This window comes from Arachis stenosperma, chromosome 3 (genome assembly GCF_014773155.1).
Source record: "Arachis stenosperma cultivar V10309 chromosome 3, arast.V10309.gnm1.PFL2, whole genome shotgun sequence".
Classification (NCBI taxonomy): domain Eukaryota; kingdom Viridiplantae; phylum Streptophyta; class Magnoliopsida; order Fabales; family Fabaceae; genus Arachis; species Arachis stenosperma.
In genome coordinates this window covers 164,947,774-164,966,541 of record NC_080379.1, presented here as the reverse complement: position 1 = coordinate 164,966,541, position 18,768 = coordinate 164,947,774, and the positions used below count along the sequence as shown (strand labels likewise).

Sequence of the window (18,768 nt, the reverse complement as noted above, 5' to 3'; positions counted from 1 at the left end):
TTATTTTGTTTGATATTTTATTTATTTAATTTTAAATATAAAAAATGCGCATAATTTCATCCTTTAAAATTATTAAATTAGTATTTAAAATTTGGAATTTACTTAAACCACCATTCCTTTATTTATTTTAACATATAATGTACAATTTTTCTTTTATTCATATAATATACTATAGGAAGAATTCTAAATGTACTAAGTATCGTCAATTTAGTACAAACAACTACGAAATGAGACCCAAACCCGAAAAAAGACAGTAACAGTAACAATTCACAATTGCACACCACACCACGAAGTCACAAACTGAGCCAATCCCTACCACAACCATTCATTCACCCAACTCACTCTCCTAACGACTTTCCTACCTACCTTTTTCGCACTACACACACAAACACCTAACACTAACACATGACACTTCTCGTTTTCTTAGTGCCACGTAGCTCCTCCTCCTTCTTCAATGGCCGCATCTCTCACCTTCTCCAGACTCCTCGCCTCTCCCACCACCCCCCACTATCTCTCCTCCACCGCCCTCTTCCCACCCAAATCCCTCTCTTCTAAACTCCCCCTCTCCCCTTTTTCCCTCAAATTCAACCACTCCAAACCCTTCAAACCCTGCACCTTTCACACTCCCTCCTACGCCACCAAATCCACCACAATCTCTGCCACTATCGCCGTCGGCGACAAGCTCCCGGAAGCGACCTTCTCCTACTTAGACGACGCCGGCGAGGTTCAAACCACCACCATCTCCGACCTGACGAAAGGCAAAAAGGCCATCCTCTTCGCAGTCCCGGGAGCCTTCACACCAACCTGCTCGCAGAAGCACGTTCCAGGATTCGTGGAGAAGTCAGCGGAACTGAAGGCGAAAGGCGTGGACACAATCGCATGTATTTCGGTCAACGATGCATTCGTGATGAAGGCATGGAAGAAGGACCTGAAAGTCAACGACGAGGTTCTGTTACTTTCTGACGGTAACGGAACGTTCACGAAGGCCATTGGGTGCGAGTTGGATCTGAGCGATAAGCCCGTTGGGCTTGGTGTTAGGTCAAGGAGGTACGCACTCTTAGCGGAAGACGGTGTCGTTAAGGTCTTCAATTTGGAAGAAGGTGGTGCCTTCACTTTCAGTGGCGCTGATGATTTGCTCAAATTGCTTTGAATTTGTCTTCTTTTTCTGGAATTTTCGACATAACCGAGGGGTTCTGCTGTTTACGAGTTTTTTTTCTGTTCTTTTCATGATGTGAGTTCTTCCTGTTTCTTAGGATAAAGGCTAATAATATGAATTGAAACCCGCACCAGACAAATTTTTATCTTTCAACCCTAATACAGGGTGAAAACACAGGGAAATTTTGGGTTTTATCGTTATTTTTGTTTTGTTTCGCAATGTTTGGCTTGTAATTTTGAGTGCGTTTAATGAACAGTGTTACCCCAAATACGCTGTGGCGACTGCGGAGAAGCCGGAGATGGGTTTAGCCCATAGCGCTTTATGTGATAAAACGTTGATTATACCTGTACATGTTTTAGACAACAACATTAGGTGTGTTTGGCAAACGCCAGAGAAGAGAAAATGTTTTATCTTTATGGTTGGCAATTTTTTATTTCTCCAAAGGAAGAAGCGATTCCACCTCCGCCAGGAAGTAATACCACGCGAAGTTAAAATGTGTTGTTTCAGCGTTCATGTTCATGGTGATTGGTTACCGATAAAAAATTAGTTGAAATTTTTTTTTTTATTTTACCAACTCCACATTTCATTTTTTTTTCATTCCAATCCGAATCGCACCAAAAGCTTCTTTGAAAAACAACGGTGCCACCACCACCACCACCAATGATTCCGTTGAAACTAGCTCCCTTGAAGATGAATCTTCTCGCAATTCGTCTTCTTCGGATGATTCCTTTGCTTTTCTTCGTCGATTCGGGTAATGCTTCAATTGAGTTACTATCAGAGCTGGATTTTTTTCCTTTTCTTTTTTCTATTTTTTTTGGGCTTAGTTTATGCGTAATTGGGGCTTAAAAGTGTGTTTCTTGGGGGTTTCAGCTGAAATGTGTGGCTTTAACTTGATCATGATTGAGCTTTGTTTGAATTTAATTTGATGCAGAATTTGGGATTTGAGTTGAAGTTAGTTTCTTCGTTTTGAAAGAGATTTAAAATTAATGAAGCTATTGTTAGCTCAATCTTACATGTAAATGGAACTTTTGACATTAGTCTATGGCTTTATTCTTATGTTATTTATTTGTGATTTGGGATTTTGAAGTTTGTTTCTTCGATTTTAATTAAGATTGAACTTTGAGGATTTAATTTGATAAAGTTTCTGCCTTCTCTTTCTTTGAATCTGATTTAATGTGTGACTGAGAATTTTCAGTTAAAAAGTTTGTCTTTCTTTTCTATTTTTAGGTTATTTGCATGTAAATTGGAGTTTTGAAGTTTAATATACCTGCTTTGAACAGAGATAGGTGGCTTAAATTCGATGAACTGGGGAAGGAAATACTGTCCATTGCACTACCTGCAGCTTTGGCATTGGCAGCTGATCCACTTACCTCACTGATCGACACAGCGTTTGTCGGCCACATAGGTACTTATTATTACAGATGGTGAATTAGTTAGTTAGTTATTAGTAACTTTCTGTTAATAGTCACTTAAATCATTAACTCAAACATACTCTTGTATAAAGAAGGCTAATTTGATTAAATTAATTTTATTTATTGGTTTGCATTTTCTTGTTTTAAACTGGTCGAAAGTATGGAATTGTAATTTATATGCCTGCAGCTTATTTGGCTTAATTTTATTCTCACCCTGGAAGCCAACCATTCTGAATTGCTAGTTTGTTGTTTATTTAATAGATAGTTGTAATCTTGTAATTGTAGTTGGTGATGATGGTTACAAGTATTTGCTTGTCTTAGGTTCTGTTTGTTTGGACATACATTTGATTGATGATTGTTGTTGTAGTGAGAAATCCCCCTTAATTATATTTATATATGCAGGGCCTGCTGAATTGGCTGCAGTTGGGGTTTCAACTTTTGTGTTTAATTTGGTGTCAAAAATATTTAACATTCCTTTACTTAATATTACCACATCCTTTGTTGCCGAGGAACAGGCACTGATCAGCAAGGATTCCAGTCAAACTGATGAAAGTAGTAAGCTTTATAAGAAAGCTACACCTCTTTAATAGTCTGACTAGTTTTCCAGACATGGCCATAGGTTCCCTTATTTAGATGCCTCTACTGACGGTTTTGTTCCACGTTGGTATCATCTAGATTTTGGTGGCAAATACCAAAGCAAGAGGCGTATTCCTTCAGTATCAACTTCTTTAGCTGTTGCTGCTACTCTTGGAATTGCTGAAACTGTGCTTCTTTCCCTTGGTTCTGGCATCATTATGAACATCATGGGTATACCTGCTGTATGTCAACCTTGGCCGATTATTGATCAATAATTACCTTGTATATTTATTTTGTGTCGGCATGTTATTTTCTTCAGAGTCTACACTTGGTTGTCCAAGACAACACCACCCGGCCAACCATATGAATAGGAAAAAAAAGAGATGGAAGGGAAGGGGGGAGGGTGGAAGAATGGATGATCTTTTTTTTTCCATGTAATATAAATCAGTGAATGCTTTTTTACAACTTCTCTGTAGAACTATTGTGTAAAATCTCAAGTGGAAGCAATCTTACTTTAGGTTGAATCATGAAAGTTCAATTTGCTTCTCATAGGCTTGTTCTCTGTTACACAGTTGCAGATTCATTACTTTTTTTTTTCTTAATCTATTTTGAAAAGCAGTCATTGCATTTTTCTTTTAAGCCATTCTTTTTATTCTATATAGTGGTGCCTAACTTTTTTGATGAATTAACGTCAATATTGCACAATAATAAAAGGAACTGAATTTCATTTCCAAATCCATGTTCAATTCTAATAGACATGTGATAGTTCTTGTTACTAATTCTTATATTTAAAGGTGAGAACCTTATTATAACACCAATATCATTATGTACTAGTTACCTTTCAGTTAATTAATTATGTTGCCATCCACTTCAAGAAATATATTGACAATTAGTCAATCAATGTAAACTTACTTTTTCTTGCTTCAAATTCCCTGTCATCAGTCATTATATGCATAACAAGAGGTTTTTCTATGTCCCAGTATTTCTTTTCCCCTTTTAGTTGGTCTGAGCTTAATAGAAATAAACATTGCATATTTGGAAAACCATTTCACGGAACATTTCATTATCTATAATTGAACCTTACTTCTGTCTCCTTAGACTTGATAAAAATCTTATTAATATCATCTACTCCATAATCCATTTATTTTCTGTACAGGATTCCCCTATGCGTAGACCTGCTGAGAATTTTCTTATGCTAAGGGCCTTTGGCGCTCCAGCAATTGTGATTGCATTAGCTGCTCAAGGAACTTTTCGTGGATTTAAGGATACAAAGACGCCTCTATATGCTGTTGGCAAGTACTGCATCAGCATCCTATACCTTTATCTTTTCTCACTCAAATTTGATTGAAAATTAGAAATATTACCCCCCCCCCCCCCCCCCCCAAAAATCCTCCCCGCGTGTGATACTAGAATTCCGTCCTCTTCCCGTGGCATTTTCTGTGGTTTACTCCATCCTTTTTAACTCCATGGTTTCTTTTCTTTTCGTAAAGGCCCTGTTTTCCTCCTCTTTTTAACAGTCTGCACTCTTAGTAAAGGCTGTGTTTTCATATTATACTCAATCCAGAAAGAATGGAATCTTACAACACAGGCTAATAAATGAATGACAAAGAAAATAGCTTATATGGAATATCTGTTCTCATTTTCATTTCTTGACTCTTTACTGCATAGAAGAAGCACAAGCAGATTCTCAAATTATTTCTTCGAGTATATTTAGTTTTTGTAGACTTATGTCTGCACTTTAGTCTTGTTAATGTGAAAAATTTGTGGATGTATTGATGGAGATTGCTTCGCTTGAATTTTCAGGTGCTGGCAATGTTCTTAATGCGATATTGGATCCAATATTAATATTCTTTTTTGGTCTTGGCATTAGTGGTGCTGCAGCTACTACAGTGATCTCTGAGTACGTCAACAATGTGGTAAACTTAGTTTTATCTGTGCATTTTGCACATGCCCCTGAATTTATGTAATCTTCTGCATTTGACGCAGTTTTTCTTTTGCTCACCAGATACTTAATTGCTTTTATTCTTCTATGGAAATTGACCGGCAATGTGCTCCTAACGCCTTTTCACTTTGATGGGAGAAAAATTTTTAGCTATCTGAAATCTGGTACCTCTTTCTAAATTAAGTCGTAGTGTTGCTAAGTCTGTCCATATACAGAGGAAGCTTTTTGTTTCGGTAATGATAATAAAATTATCAGAGTGGATTGGAAAAATTGTTACTAGTTCTTTCTGTACAAATGCATTGAAAATTTCAAGATGAACTGCAAATTTGCATGATTTTAGCTTTATAACTAATCAGATTAACATGAGTTCAGGGATCAATAGTTTCAGTTTTTCTTGATTTCATGCTTTGAATGGATAGTGTATTCTATTTGTGGTTTTGTATTTATTGCTACTGTTGGATATAGATTTTACATGTAGCTTCAAGTTGAATTGCGCATTTTAGTAACTAGTGAACTGGAACGAGAATTTCGAGAAACTGGAAGGATTTGCTGATAGGATCAGATATGATTGAATGATTTGAAAATTACGATCCCATAGAGTTCATTTTTCAAGAATATTATGATCGCATTGTTCCTGAAAGGGGAATTTGATTGAATAGATCATTTTAACAGGGCTTTTGTGTCTGTTCACACATTATAATGTGTATTTTGTACTTTTAGTCACGAAATATGGTTTTTGTTTTTCTTAACTCTAACTGGATCGAAGACATAACCGAGCTAATTAGGCAGTTAGTTTTACTTTGACTGTTGCATTTTGTATTGTAGGTGGTCTTCTTATCGGCAGGACTGTGGCTGTGTTTCTAACTTTGACACTGTCAATCTCTATGGCAGCTAAGCAAGGCCCTATACCTATGGCTGGTCATCAAATTTGCATGCAAGTTTGGCTGCCGATATCTTTGCTCACTGATGCTCTGGCACTTGCTGGTCAGGTTAGATCTTGCATTCATAAATGACTATGAAGTAACAAAGTACCGCAGAGAACATGATCAAAACATATCTCTCGTTAGTTTATCATATTCAGTTTCCAAGACACAAATGAATCCAGTCGAATAAAGTTTTATTTTATAATTATGAACTGCATTTGTTTATTTTATGGACATTTGGGGGCTTTCCCTGACCAAGTAAACAATCAGGTTGGGTATGGTCAAATTTTAAGACTTTTTGCTCATAAGCCAAAGTCTTTTCAAAATTCTAAGTGGGGCTCAAAATGATGTCCTGTTATTGTGTAATATTGTAATGAGTAATGACATTTATTTTACAGACACTTCTTGCCAGCAGTTACTCGCAGGGAAATTACGAGCAAGCACGCCTCATTACATATAGAGTATTACAGGTGCTTGATTATTGCCTCCAGTAACTTACTAAGGTTCTTACTTTCTTAGTTGAACGATATAACTTGTACACAGATCCATCCAGAATTCGTTTCACCTACTCTTTTTTATGTGTCAAGCAGATTAGTTTAGGAACAGGAATTACTTTGTCCGTGATCATATTCTTTGGGTTTGGATCATTTTCAAGTTTATTTACCACAGACTTGGAAGTTCTGAGTGTTGCTCGGTCAGGCATATTAGTAAGAAATAACAATTCTTGTTGACTTGGATTGATTTAAAAGTCAAAGCAACGAGACTGCAGAAGTTGAAGTTTGTGTGTAAGTCAGGTCCTTAACACCAACTAAAAATTGAAATCCAGTTCAAGACATTAATTGGAGAGCATCTTTTTCTAGCGACATCATTTTCATGCAAAGCATAAGAATCGACTCTTTTTTGCTTCCCTTCTTTTCCTCCCAAATAATGGAGCATCACAAACAATTTATCTTTTCAAGGTTACTTAGTGATGATGAATGTATAATCTTATATCTTAGCTAGATTATCTTCAGGATTTTTTTTCTTTTTTCTTTTTGGGAGGTTAGACTTGACATTAACTACAACAACAACAACCACAACAAAGCCTTATCCCACTAAGTGGGGTCGGCTACATGAATCAAACGATGTCATTGTGCTCTGTCATGTGTCATGTCTACAGAGAGACCGTTTACATGTAGATCTCGTTGAACCACCTCATGGATGGTCTTCTTAGGTCTTTCTCTGCCTTTCTTCCCTTGTCCATCTTCCATCTCATCCACCCTCCTGACTGGGTGTTTTATCGGTCTTCTTCTCACATGTCCAAACCACCTAAGATGCGATTCAACCATCTTTTTTACAATGGGTGCTACTCCAACTCTCTCCCTTATATCTTCGTTCTTTATTTTATCACCACTCATCCATCTCAATATCTTCATCTCTGCCACACTCAGCTTATGTTCGTGCTCTCCTTTAGCCGCCCAACACTCCGTACCATAAAGCATAGCCGGTCTTATAGCGGTGCAATAGAATTTACCTTTAAGTTTTAAAGGCACTTTTTTGTCGCATATAAAACCAGATGCACTCTGCCATTTTGACGAACCTGCTTGGATCCTCTAATTTACATCCTGTTCAATCTCTCCATTATCTTGTATGATGCACCCAAGATACTTAAAACTTTTAACTTTTTGTATGATGTTTTCTCCAATTTTCACCTCTATATTAGAGTTTTCCCTTCTCAGACTGAACTTACATTTCATATATTCCATCTTGCTACGGCTTATACGCAGACCATACACTTCTAGAGCTTCTCTCCATAACTCCAACTTCTTATTTAGGTCTTCCCTTGACTCTCCTATAAGGACGATATCATCGGCAAAAAGCATGCACTATGGCACAGGCTCTTGGATGTGCTCTGTGAGTACTTCCAAAACTAATGTGAAAAGGTATGGACTTAAGGATGATCCCTGATGTAATCCTATACCAATAGAAAATTCCTCTGTCACACCACCTTGAGTCTTTACCCTAGTTGTGGCCCCATCGTACATGTCTTTAATTGCACGAATATATGCGATCCTTACTCTCCTATTTTCTAAAACCTTCCATAAGACCTCTCTTGATACTCTATCATACGCTTTTTCCAAATCAATAAACACCATATGTAGATCCATTTTATTACTACGATACCTCTCCATCATCCTTCTTAAAAGGTATATCACTTCAGTGGTAGATCTGCTTAGCATAAATCCAAATTGGTTCTCTGTTACTTGTGTCTCTTTTCTCAACCTCCGGTCTATCATCCTTTCCCATAATTTCATGGTATGACTCATAAGCTTGATTCCTCTATAGTTTCCGCAACTTTGTATATCCCCGTTATTCTTGTAGATAGGTACCAAGGTGCTCTTTCTCCACTCATCAGGCATCCTTTTTTACCTTAAAATCTCATTAAAAAGCTTGGTTAACCAGTTGATGTCTTTTTCTCCAAGGCCCTTCCAAACCTCAATCAGGATATTATCCGGTTCTACTGCCCTGTCATTTTTCATTTGCTTTAGAACCTCTTTTACCTTGAAGTCTCGAATCCTTCGATAGTAGTCAAAGTTTTGGTCTTCTTCTCTTGTGCATAACCGACCAAGGCTCGAAAGAGTCTTCTATCCCTCATTAAATAACTCGTAGAAGTAGCTCTTCTACCTTTCATTAATCTTCTACTCTTGAGCCAACATCTCTCCCTCCTTATCCTTTATGCACTTAACCTGATCCAAATCTCTCGTTCTTCTTTCACGGCTCTTTGCGATTCTATATATATCATTTTCTCCTTCTTTCGTGCCCAAAGACTGGTAGAGACCCTCATATGCTTTTGTTCTTGCTTCACTTACAGCCACTTTTGTCTCTTTCTTAGCCGCCTTATATTTTTCCCAGTTATCTGCATTGCGCCATAAAGACCATTCTTTAAAGCACTCCCTTTTTATCTTTATCTTTTCTTGTACACTTGCATTCCACCACCAGGACTCCTTGCCTCTTGATCCTATTCCTTTAGATTCACCAAAGCTTTCGTTTGCTATTCTTTTAATAACTTCTGTCATCTCTCTCCACATCTCTTCTGCGCTTCCATTTCTATCCCACTTTGCCTCTTCTTCTACCTGTCTTAGGAAGCTTCTTTGTTCCTCACCTTTCATCTGCCACTACCTCGTCCTTGGGTTCTTCGTATGATGCATTTTCCTCAACTTTTGCTCAACGCGAAAATCCATGACGAGCACTCTATGTTGTGTTGTCAAACTCTCTCCCGGGATAATTTTACAATTAATGCAAAATTTCTGGTCGACTCTCCTCAACAAGAAGAAGTCGATTTGAGAGCTTGTCATGCCACTCTTATAGGTTGTGAAGTGTTGAGCTCCACTTAAATAAGCAAATGGTTTACTGTTGGTTGGCTAATAACTGAAGGTTCATTTTGTTGTATGTTTATATATTTGTAACATCAGACTATCGCGACTCTAGTACTGATGAATCATACCTTGCATGACAAAAGCTTCTTGGACTGATTGAAATATAATATCTTATTTTTAGCCAGGCTAAGTTTCAGCGTGGCTATTAAATGTCTACTCAGCTATTATATTATGCATGATCCTCCTTTCTGACTGTGAATGCATGTACGTATCAGTAATGTTTGAAATATCTGAAATTTAATCATACTGTGTAGTTTGTGGCTGGAACTCAACCAGTGAATTTGGTATTTGTCATTGATGGGCTTTACTATGGGGTATCAGACTATGGTTATGCTGCGTACTCAACGGTAATTGTGCAACCTGATGATTAAAAATACTTAAAAAGTCTCATGACTAATTTTGCTTTAATCTTTTTCTCGTCGTTTGTTCCCTTCTTTATCCTTACATTTTGTTTCTTGGGTTTCGTTATTGGGTAGATGCTGGTTGGACTAGTTTCTTCAATGTTCTTGCTGGTAGCTGCTCCAGAACTTGGACTTCCTGGAGTCTGGGCAGGGTTGTTTCTCTTCATGATTATGCGTGTTCTCGCCGGAACATGGAGGTAGATATTTGGCATTGACACATCTAATTCATTATTATGGTGACAGTTGGGACACTTTTTGTTGGTTGTTATGACTCACTATACCTTCCATATTGGCAACCTTGCACCAAAAAGAATCCCAGTATGAAACTGGACATGCTTGTCAACCTGTGATATGGCATGCTGTTACATGTATGAAAATGTCTTGCAACTTTATTTTATAGTTAATCTTTTTCATAGTCCTACTCCTATAGCTAGAGCTATAAGCAGACTTGAGAAAACTTTAGAGGGAATTATGGAAAGTGATTTAAATCTACATAATTTAAACACATGTTTTGATAGGTTGAGCAGCAAAAATGGCCCGTGGAGTATGGTCTGGTATAAAGATGGCGGTGGAAACTGACCGACATTATTTTGAAGTCATCCAATAAAGGCAAACTTTTTGAATGGCCAGAGCATGATCAAGAGCTCTATGTTGTGAAAAATAGGCCTGATTTCCATACCCTTGCAATTGGATAGAATACATAACAGTGTAGGACTAGAGCAAGTTATTGGAATGTTGCAGTACTTGCTGCAAACCAGTTTTCCAAAATAAAAATGTTGCTGATACGGCTAGATAGAATTTATATAGTTTCCAAAGAAGTACACAGAGAGGGAGAGAACAAGTCATAGAAGAAATTTGTATTTATTAGGAGATTGTACGGTCTTTTGTTTAGCATTCGTTGGGAAAGGCAACATTGCATATTTGACAATTTGTGCATTCTTTTTCTTTTGATATGTGATTCTTCTAAATGGAATATAGTCCTTTGCATTGTTCAAGTCATTAATTTTCACATTACTAAACAATTCTGGAAATATAGAAGAAAGAAGTGATTTGCAATTTTACGTATTTTATGTTTGAGGTTGAAGTACATACATGTTCAAACTCTCAATTAATACGAGAGATCTCTAATTTTCACATAAAATGGCACCACAGCTCAACATTTATAGCTTAATGCATAGTTCTTACATAGTATATAATTATATATAGTGATTGAGATGTGAAAAAAGATAATGCAAACTAGGCCTTATTTGAATCATTATAGTGGGGCAAAAACAACATACTGCAATAACCCTACCGAATAAAAAAAACTAAAAGCACATCACGCATTAACCCTATCATTATGAAATACGGAAAACAAATATCAGGAACTAGAGGAACTAGACCCTCTACGCGAAAAGCACATCTCAAGTAACTTCTTCTCTTCCAATAGACCAAAATCATAGTCTGAACTCAAGAAATTATAATCATAACTTACTTTCATGTCTGCAAACTGTGTATTATTCAAATGTTAAGGCAAGTAACCACCTAGTGGACTCAAGAAACTATAATCATGACATATTTTCATGCCTGCAAACTGGGTTCAGGCAAGTTGCTCTTTCACCAACACAGTGATTCAATCCCATCTCCTTCACTGATTAGTTGTTGTTGTTGTTGTTGCTTATTGTACTCCTTCCACTTCTCCAAAGTACTCTCTGATGAAGCACTTCCTCCACTGCATCAACTTCAGTCAAACAAAATCAAAATTCCGTCAACTTCGTTTAACTCCTTAAAAGGGTTTGTTAATAAAGCACGGGAATTCATAAAAGATAGAAATTCATATACAGAAACATGTAAAAATTATAGAAAGAAAATTCTCCAACCACAACGAAACAACAATTAAAAAGAAGATGAAAAAAATAATGATGGAACAAAAAACACAGCTAAAATAATTCAACAAAGAGAATAAACTAGTTAAATGTAATGAAAACATTGCTACTAAAATATATAATTCAAAGTTTTTTTTTGTTGTTGAGGATGCGTGATATTCTCATGTAATAGTGTGTAAGGATTTTTGAGGGGTTTTGAGTATTTGTACTGGATGTAGTCGATTTGTATGGGATGATAAATACGTACTTAGAACTCAGTGTTGTATTCAGCAACGTCATGAGTAACTTGAAGACTAAAGAGTTTGTTTGATTTAGCCATTTGGTGGTGTAATCAGCAATGTTATTGGTGACTTCGAGATTAAGAATTTGTTTAGCTTAACAATTGAGTCAGAAAATGCAGGTTCAATTTTAAACTCTTCAATTTTTTTTGTTTATTTTTTCTATTTGGATGTATATGTGATATGTATAAATTCTCATTCACTTGAAATAGAATTATAATTTTCCTTCCATAGTTAAATTACATATAGTTATCTTTATATAAAATTGATAATTAAAAATTATAAGATAATTTAAAAATTTTAACTAAATTGATAATTTTTTAATTATTAATTTCACAATTGTACATCAATTTTCATCAATAATTTATTTTTTTTACTAATTTTATCGTTTAGTCTCATTTATAAAAAAAACATAAATAACAATCATTAGAATTCTCATATTTCTTTTTTTTTTTCTAAAAATAGGAGACTCGAACCCGCAACCTCTTAATTGAGTATAAGAAGACTATGCCATTTGAGTTATAACTCATTGGCTCATATTTGATTTTTTTTATGCCTATGTTAAGTAAAAAAAATTATTTAGATCATTTTATTAATTTTTTTTATTTTTCTTATTGATATTATGGTTGTTTTTTGTTAGAATTTTTTTAAATATTGTCTGATGGATATTGTTATTTTTTTTAATAAATTTTTTAATATTCAATAGTGATATAAATTTTTTTAATCTAGGAAGACCAAATTACATAAAAAAAAAAGAGCACCAGAAAAAATTCTAAAAAATTATGACAAAGAATTAATAAATACTAATACATAAATTTAAGTTCTCTATAAAAAAGTTATAGAAAAAAAAGTGTTAACAAATGATTTTAAGTAATATTAATTTATAACTTTTTTAATAATTTTTTGAGAAAATTTCACTCTTTTTTTTTATCAAAGATAGGAGATTCGAACCCACAACCTCTTAATATGGGGAGACTATGTCATTTGAACTATTACTCATTAGCAGAAAATTCCACCCTTCTCTCCTGAAAATGATATTTCATTTTCTGTATTTGTAAAATGTACATTCCCTTCTCATATAACTTTTTAAAAACCCCCTCTTTACTCCATTTTAAATTTTGTGTTAACTAATGTTAACTTTATCTATTTTTCAAGAAAAAATAATTTTTTTTACAAAAATATCCTTTAGCAAAAATTTTATTTTGTTGTTAATAAATTTTGCTTACCAAAATACCCTTTAATAAATTTTTTTACCAAAATATTTTTTAATAATTAAATTAATTTTTTCTAGGATACCTTTCAATAATTTTTTAATTATTAAATTATGATTTTATTAAAATTTTTGTTAACAATTATAGTTATATTTTACTATTAATTTTTTGATATCAATATATATTATTTTAACAAAAATTTTGGTAAAATTAGAATTTAATAATTAAAAAACTATTGAAGGGTATCTTAAAAAAATAATTTAATTATTAAATTTTTTTAAAAATTATTTTGATAAAAATATAATTTAATCAATAAAAATTAATTTATTAAAGGATATTTTGGTAAGCAAAATTTAACGACAAAAAATATAATTTTTGTTAAAGGGTATTTTTGTAAAAAATAATTTATTTTTTCTTGAAAAATAGATAAGATTAACATTAGTTAACACAAAATTTAAAATGGATTAAAGAGGAGGTTTTTTAAAAATGATAAGAAAGGAGAATGTATATTTTACAAATAGAAGATAAGAGAGTATCATTTTAGCATCTTTCAGGAGAGGAAAGTAGAATTTTCTCTAATTTTTTTTAATGTAAATATAATTTTAAATAATATAATTCAAATAATATTCATTTTATTATAATTTAGTTTAATATAAAATTATCAAACATAAATAATAGTAACACTAACTCAATCTTAATATAAATTAAGTTTGTAAAATTAATTGATACCAATTTTTATTTATAAATTTTAATCAAAATACACGCTAAAAAATATTCAAATTTGGTTCCACAACAAAAATCAAAATATAAATATAAAAATAAAGTAAATTTTTTATAAAATTTATCTTAATACATATTATTTTATACATTTTTTAAATTGAGATATTTTTATTATTATCCTTATATTTATATCTCGGATTTGGATCTTCTAAAGTTTGAATTTCACTTTAGAGAGTAAAGTGTGATCTTCTACCCTTGAATAGTTTCTCTTTCATATTTTATTCTTGGTCCCACCTATGAAATAAATGGTGAGAGATCACACTTTACTCTCCAAAGTAAAATTCAAACTTTAGAGGATTCAAATCCTTATATCTCAGCCTCAGAAGCAAATATATAGACCAGGTTTATATGTCATATGAGAGGTTCTTCTGGTTAACCCTTCAAAAGAAGGAAGGGACAAAGACCCAAAAGACATTGATAAAATTTGGATAAGGCCATTTATCTGACTAGTTTTGATAATCTATGAAAATGTTGCTGATACAGCTAGTTAGAATAAATATAGTTTCCTTTTGTATTTGTTTGTTTCATGCTCCACTTTTATGTGTCGAACTTCCTTTGTTTCAAAAAAAAGAATATATATAGTTTCCAAAGAAGTATACGGAGAGGGAACAAGTCAAAGAAAAAATTTATATTTAATAGGAAATTGCACAGTCTTTGTTTAGTATTCGTAGGGAAAGATAACCTTGCATATTTGTGACAATTTATGCATTCTTTTTCTTTAGATATATGATTCTTCTAAATGGAATATAATCCTTTGCATTGTTCAAGTCAGTAATTTTCATATTACTAAACAATTATGGAAATATAGAAGAAAGGTGTGGTTTGCAATTTTACGTGTTTTATGTTTGAGATTGAAGTACATACATGTTCAAACCCTCAATTAACACGAAAAATCTCTAATTTTTACATAAAATGGCACCACAGTTCAACATTTATAGCTTAATGCATCGTTCTTACACAGTATATAATTATATATAATAATTGAGATGTGAAAAAAGATAACTAACTAGCCTTATTTGAATAATTATAGTGGGGCAAAAACAACATACTGCAATAACCCCACCAAAATGAAAAAAAAATCCTATCATTATGAATTACGGAAAACAAATATGAGGAACTAGACCCTCTACGTGAAATGCACACATCAAGTAACTTCTTCTCTTCCAATAGACCAAAGTCATAGTCTGGATTCTAGAAACTATAATCATGACCTATTTCCATGTCGGCAAACGGTATATTGTTCAAGTATTCAGACAAGTAACCACCCAAATTTTGCAACTGTTGCGAAATATCAGAACACCTCCTACTCTACACAGTGCTACATCCGGACTCTGAATTTTTATGTTTTTTTCTCTTGCAATTTGAAATCTCTACTAGTATTATTGATATTCAAAGCCTCATTTTTTTGACACTTTTGCAATTGATCCAAAAGTACTACTCGTAACTAAATGATTTTTTGAATCTCCTATTATATTGGCTGCTTCATTCTTGCAATCACTAACATCATATTACTTATATGTGAATGGACCACTTTCTGACTGAACATTACTCACCTTGGAGCACTTGCTTGCAAAACTGCAGAATTTCTGCAAATACTTCCTCCATATCTTTTGTTGTAATAGCTACCTCAGATTTGAGATTGCTGAACTGCTCATACTTTGGATTACCGTTTGGTATCATAGGATTACTGTTTGGAATCATATTATGCAAGTATCCAAAGCAATGGTTTGTGCAGCTCAACTCATTACAGGATTTATAATTTTCCACTTCACTCTTTCCCATAATCTCCTGTTCAGCAGCATCACAAGAGTTATAATCAGCTCTTGTATTCATAGCCATACACATAGAATCCTCTAGCATGTAATTATTACACTCTTCAACTAAACCAGAGTTTTTCAAAACCTCCTCTAATTCTCTTTCTAGTCCTTCACTTCCTCCAGCAACTTCGTCCATTACATACTTAAAAGGTCCTTGAAGAATTCCTCCCTCACATTCCATCTCCAATAATTCATTTATCTCAGAAAACTTAGAATTGTTCTTCGAGACCCATATCAAGATTTCCCTCCAATCCGTCAACTTTTGCAACATCACCACCATTCAAAGTATCTATATAGGTTCCACTTGGTGATTTCTGATCAAATACTGGACTAGTAGATGATCCATTAGAATCTACTAATTCTATGATATGATGCTGAGGGAAGTTCAAACGAGCGTCAGGGCCATACATGGTCCTTGCTGCTTCATCATAAGCAAGAGCAGCTTCAAGTGCAGTAGAAAAGGTTCCAAGCCAAACCATGTTTGCTTCTTCACCAACATGCTTGCTATTGATAGGTTTGCGAATTTCCGCAACCCATTTGCCCCAAATCCTCTGCCTCACACCCCTGAACTTGCAATCATAATTCTGTGGTCCACCTTTGCCTTTCATACACCCTTTTTTTGATCCCTTTGCAGGAACTTTGTGAATTATTTCAACCCCATCTCCTTCACTGATTAGTTGTTGTTGCTGTTTACTGTACTCCTTCCACTTCTCAAGAGTACTCTCTACTGAATCACTTCCTCCACTGCGTCTCCTGCACGATCTCCTTTTTCTACATCAAACAAAATCAAAATTCTGTCAACTTTGTTCAACTCCTTAAAATGTTTTGTTAATAAAGCATGAGAATTTATAAAACATAGTAATTCATATATAGAAACATATAAGAATTATAGAAAGAAAATTCTCTTACCACAATGAAACATCAATTGAAAACTAGAAGACAAAAGAAATGATAGAACAAAAACCAGAGCTAAAATAATTCAACAAAGAGAAGAAACTAGTTAAATGTAATGAAAACATTAAAAAATCAGAAGAAACTACTCACCTAGGAATAGTTTCAGTCTTCATGTGCTTTGAAATTGCTACTGAAATATGTAGTTCAAGATTTTTTGGTGCTGAGGATGCGTGACATTCCAATATAATAGTGTGTAAGGATTTTTTAGGGATTTTGAGTATTTGTATTGTATATAGTCGGTTTGTACGGGATGATAGGCACGTACATAGAACTCAGTGCTGTAATCAGCAACATCATGAATAATTTCGAAACTAAAAAGTTTGTTTAATTTAGCAATTTAGTAGTCAGTGGTATAATCAACAACGTTACTTAGAGATTAAGAGTTTGTTTAATTTATCAATTGAGTCTGAAAATACAGGTTCAATTTTTAACGCTTCAAATTTTTGTTTTTTTATTTTTTTTATCTCTAAATGTATATGTGATTTTATGTATAAATTCTCATTCACTTGAAACAAAGAAAAATTAAAATTTTTGTTTCTGTTATTAAGTTAGTGCAGTTGTCTTTATATAAATTGATAATTAAAAATTATTAGATAATTTAAAAATTTTAGCTAAATTGATAATATTTTTAACTATTAACTTCATATGAAAACAATTAGACATTAATTTTTATCTTTAATTTTTTTTACTAACTTTATCTTTCAGTCTCATCTATAAAAAGAAACATATATAACAATTATTAGAATTTTTATATTTGATTTTTTTATGCCTATGCCAAGCAAAAATATTATTTTTTATTTATATCATTTTACTAATTTTTTTATTTTTTCTATTTATATTATGGTTGTTGTTATTTTTTTAAAAATTTTTTTAAATGTTGTATGATGTATATTATTTTTTTAATTTTTAATATTCATTATTGATATAAAATTTTTTAATCTAAGAAGACCAAATTTAAAAAAAATACCAAAAAATATTAAAAATTTTGACAAAAATATAATAAATACTAATACATAAATTTAAGTTCTTTTTAAAAAAGTTATAGCAAAAAAAAAGAGTTAACAAATGATTTTAAGTAATATAAATTTATATCTTTTTTAATCTAAATATAATTTTAAATAATATAATCTAAATAATATTTATTTTATTATAATTTAGTTTAATATAAAATTATCAAACATAAATAATAGTAATACTCACTCACTCATAATATAAATTAAGTTTGTAAAATCAACTGATATTAACTTTTATTTATAAATTTTAATCAAAATACACACTAAAAAATACTGAAATTTGGTTCCACAACAAAAATTAAAACATAAATATAAAAATAAAATAATTTTATATTTTTTTTTAAACTGGAATATTTTTATTATTATCTTTGTATTCATATATCTTAGTCTTAAAAGTAAAAATAGATCTAAGTTTATATAACATATAAAATATTATTTTAGTTAATACTTCAAAGTGTTGTAAAATAAAAGATATATAAAATAAAGATATATAAATAGAAGACTCTAGTATTAAAATAATTAGCTCAATAATAATTTATATATATATAATAATATTATATGTTGTAATATATATATATATATATATACAAAGATAGAAAGGAGTATAAAAGGTAAAGAGAGAGAGAATTGCATATATATATATATATATATATATATATATATATATATATATATATATATATATATATATAGAAAGAAGTATAAAAAGTAAAGAGAGATAGAATAGCATTTGTTTTTATTATTGCTATGTGTATAAAGGGAGAGAGAATAATATTCAGTTGTTGTTGTTGTTATGTGTATATTCCTTTTGCCCGTACAACTTTTTATAGGCATACAAAACTTGCTTTTTCAAACCTTATTAATGTTCTTCAACATAAAAATTTGTTCCTCTCGATATAGGAAAGTTGAATTGCTCATTAATGGACATCCATTCTTATCCATAGCATCCTCGTTACAACACAAAGTAGGAAAGAGATAAAGACTTAAAAGATACTCTCAAAATTTGGATAAGGCCATTTATATG

General features: G+C 32.6%; 2 protein-coding genes and 1 pseudogene across 5 annotated transcripts; 2 read left to right on the top strand and 1 right to left on the bottom strand.

Moving 5' to 3' along the window:
• The first annotated feature begins 282 nt into the window (after positions 1-282).
• On the top strand, positions 283-3,461 carry LOC130968399 (peroxiredoxin-2E, chloroplastic-like). 4 transcript variants are annotated; one of them, XM_057893649.1, is made up of 5 exons: positions 290-1,100; positions 1,778-1,907; positions 2,437-2,561; positions 3,084-3,123; positions 3,244-3,457. In XM_057893649.1, the coding sequence occupies exons 1-4, from the start codon at positions 455-457 to the stop codon at positions 3,113-3,115; spliced, it is 933 nt and encodes a 310-aa protein (XP_057749632.1). In that variant the 5' UTR covers positions 290-454; the 3' UTR covers positions 3,116-3,123; positions 3,244-3,457. The 4 variants fall into 4 exon arrangements, with proteins under 4 accessions (XP_057749630.1, XP_057749632.1, XP_057749633.1 ...); XM_057893647.1 differs by having other exon boundaries at positions 283-1,100; positions 2,971-3,461; XM_057893650.1 differs by lacking the exons at positions 1,778-1,907; positions 3,084-3,123; positions 3,244-3,457 and having other exon boundaries at positions 304-1,100.
• LOC130967207 (protein DETOXIFICATION 44, chloroplastic-like) lies at positions 3,168-10,801 on the top strand (the record flags this gene model as incomplete). Its single annotated transcript, XM_057892023.1, has 10 exons — positions 3,168-3,386; positions 4,301-4,436; positions 4,948-5,044; positions 5,150-5,250; positions 5,912-6,075; positions 6,408-6,479; positions 6,600-6,716; positions 9,680-9,772; positions 9,902-10,023; positions 10,345-10,801. Coding segments are annotated over 10 exons (1,182 nt in total), but the record flags the coding sequence as incomplete, so codon positions are not given.
• A 4,083-nt stretch (positions 10,802-14,884) lies between these two features.
• LOC130970667 (uncharacterized) lies at positions 14,885-16,902 on the bottom strand (annotated as a pseudogene).
• Between the last annotated feature and the right edge of the window lie 1,866 nt (positions 16,903-18,768).

Coding starts and splice junctions, on each gene's coding strand:
- LOC130968399 (XM_057893647.1), top strand. CDS start 455: ATGGCCGCATCTCTCACCTTCTCCAGACTCCTCGCCTCTCCCACCACC. Junction 1,101..1,777: donor GGTCTTCAATTTGGAAGAAG/GTGGTGCCTTCA, acceptor TCGCACCAAAAG/CTTCTTTGAAAAACAACGGT. Junction 1,908..2,436: donor GCTTTTCTTCGTCGATTCGG/GTAATGCTTCAA, acceptor TGCTTTGAACAG/AGATAGGTGGCTTAAATTCG.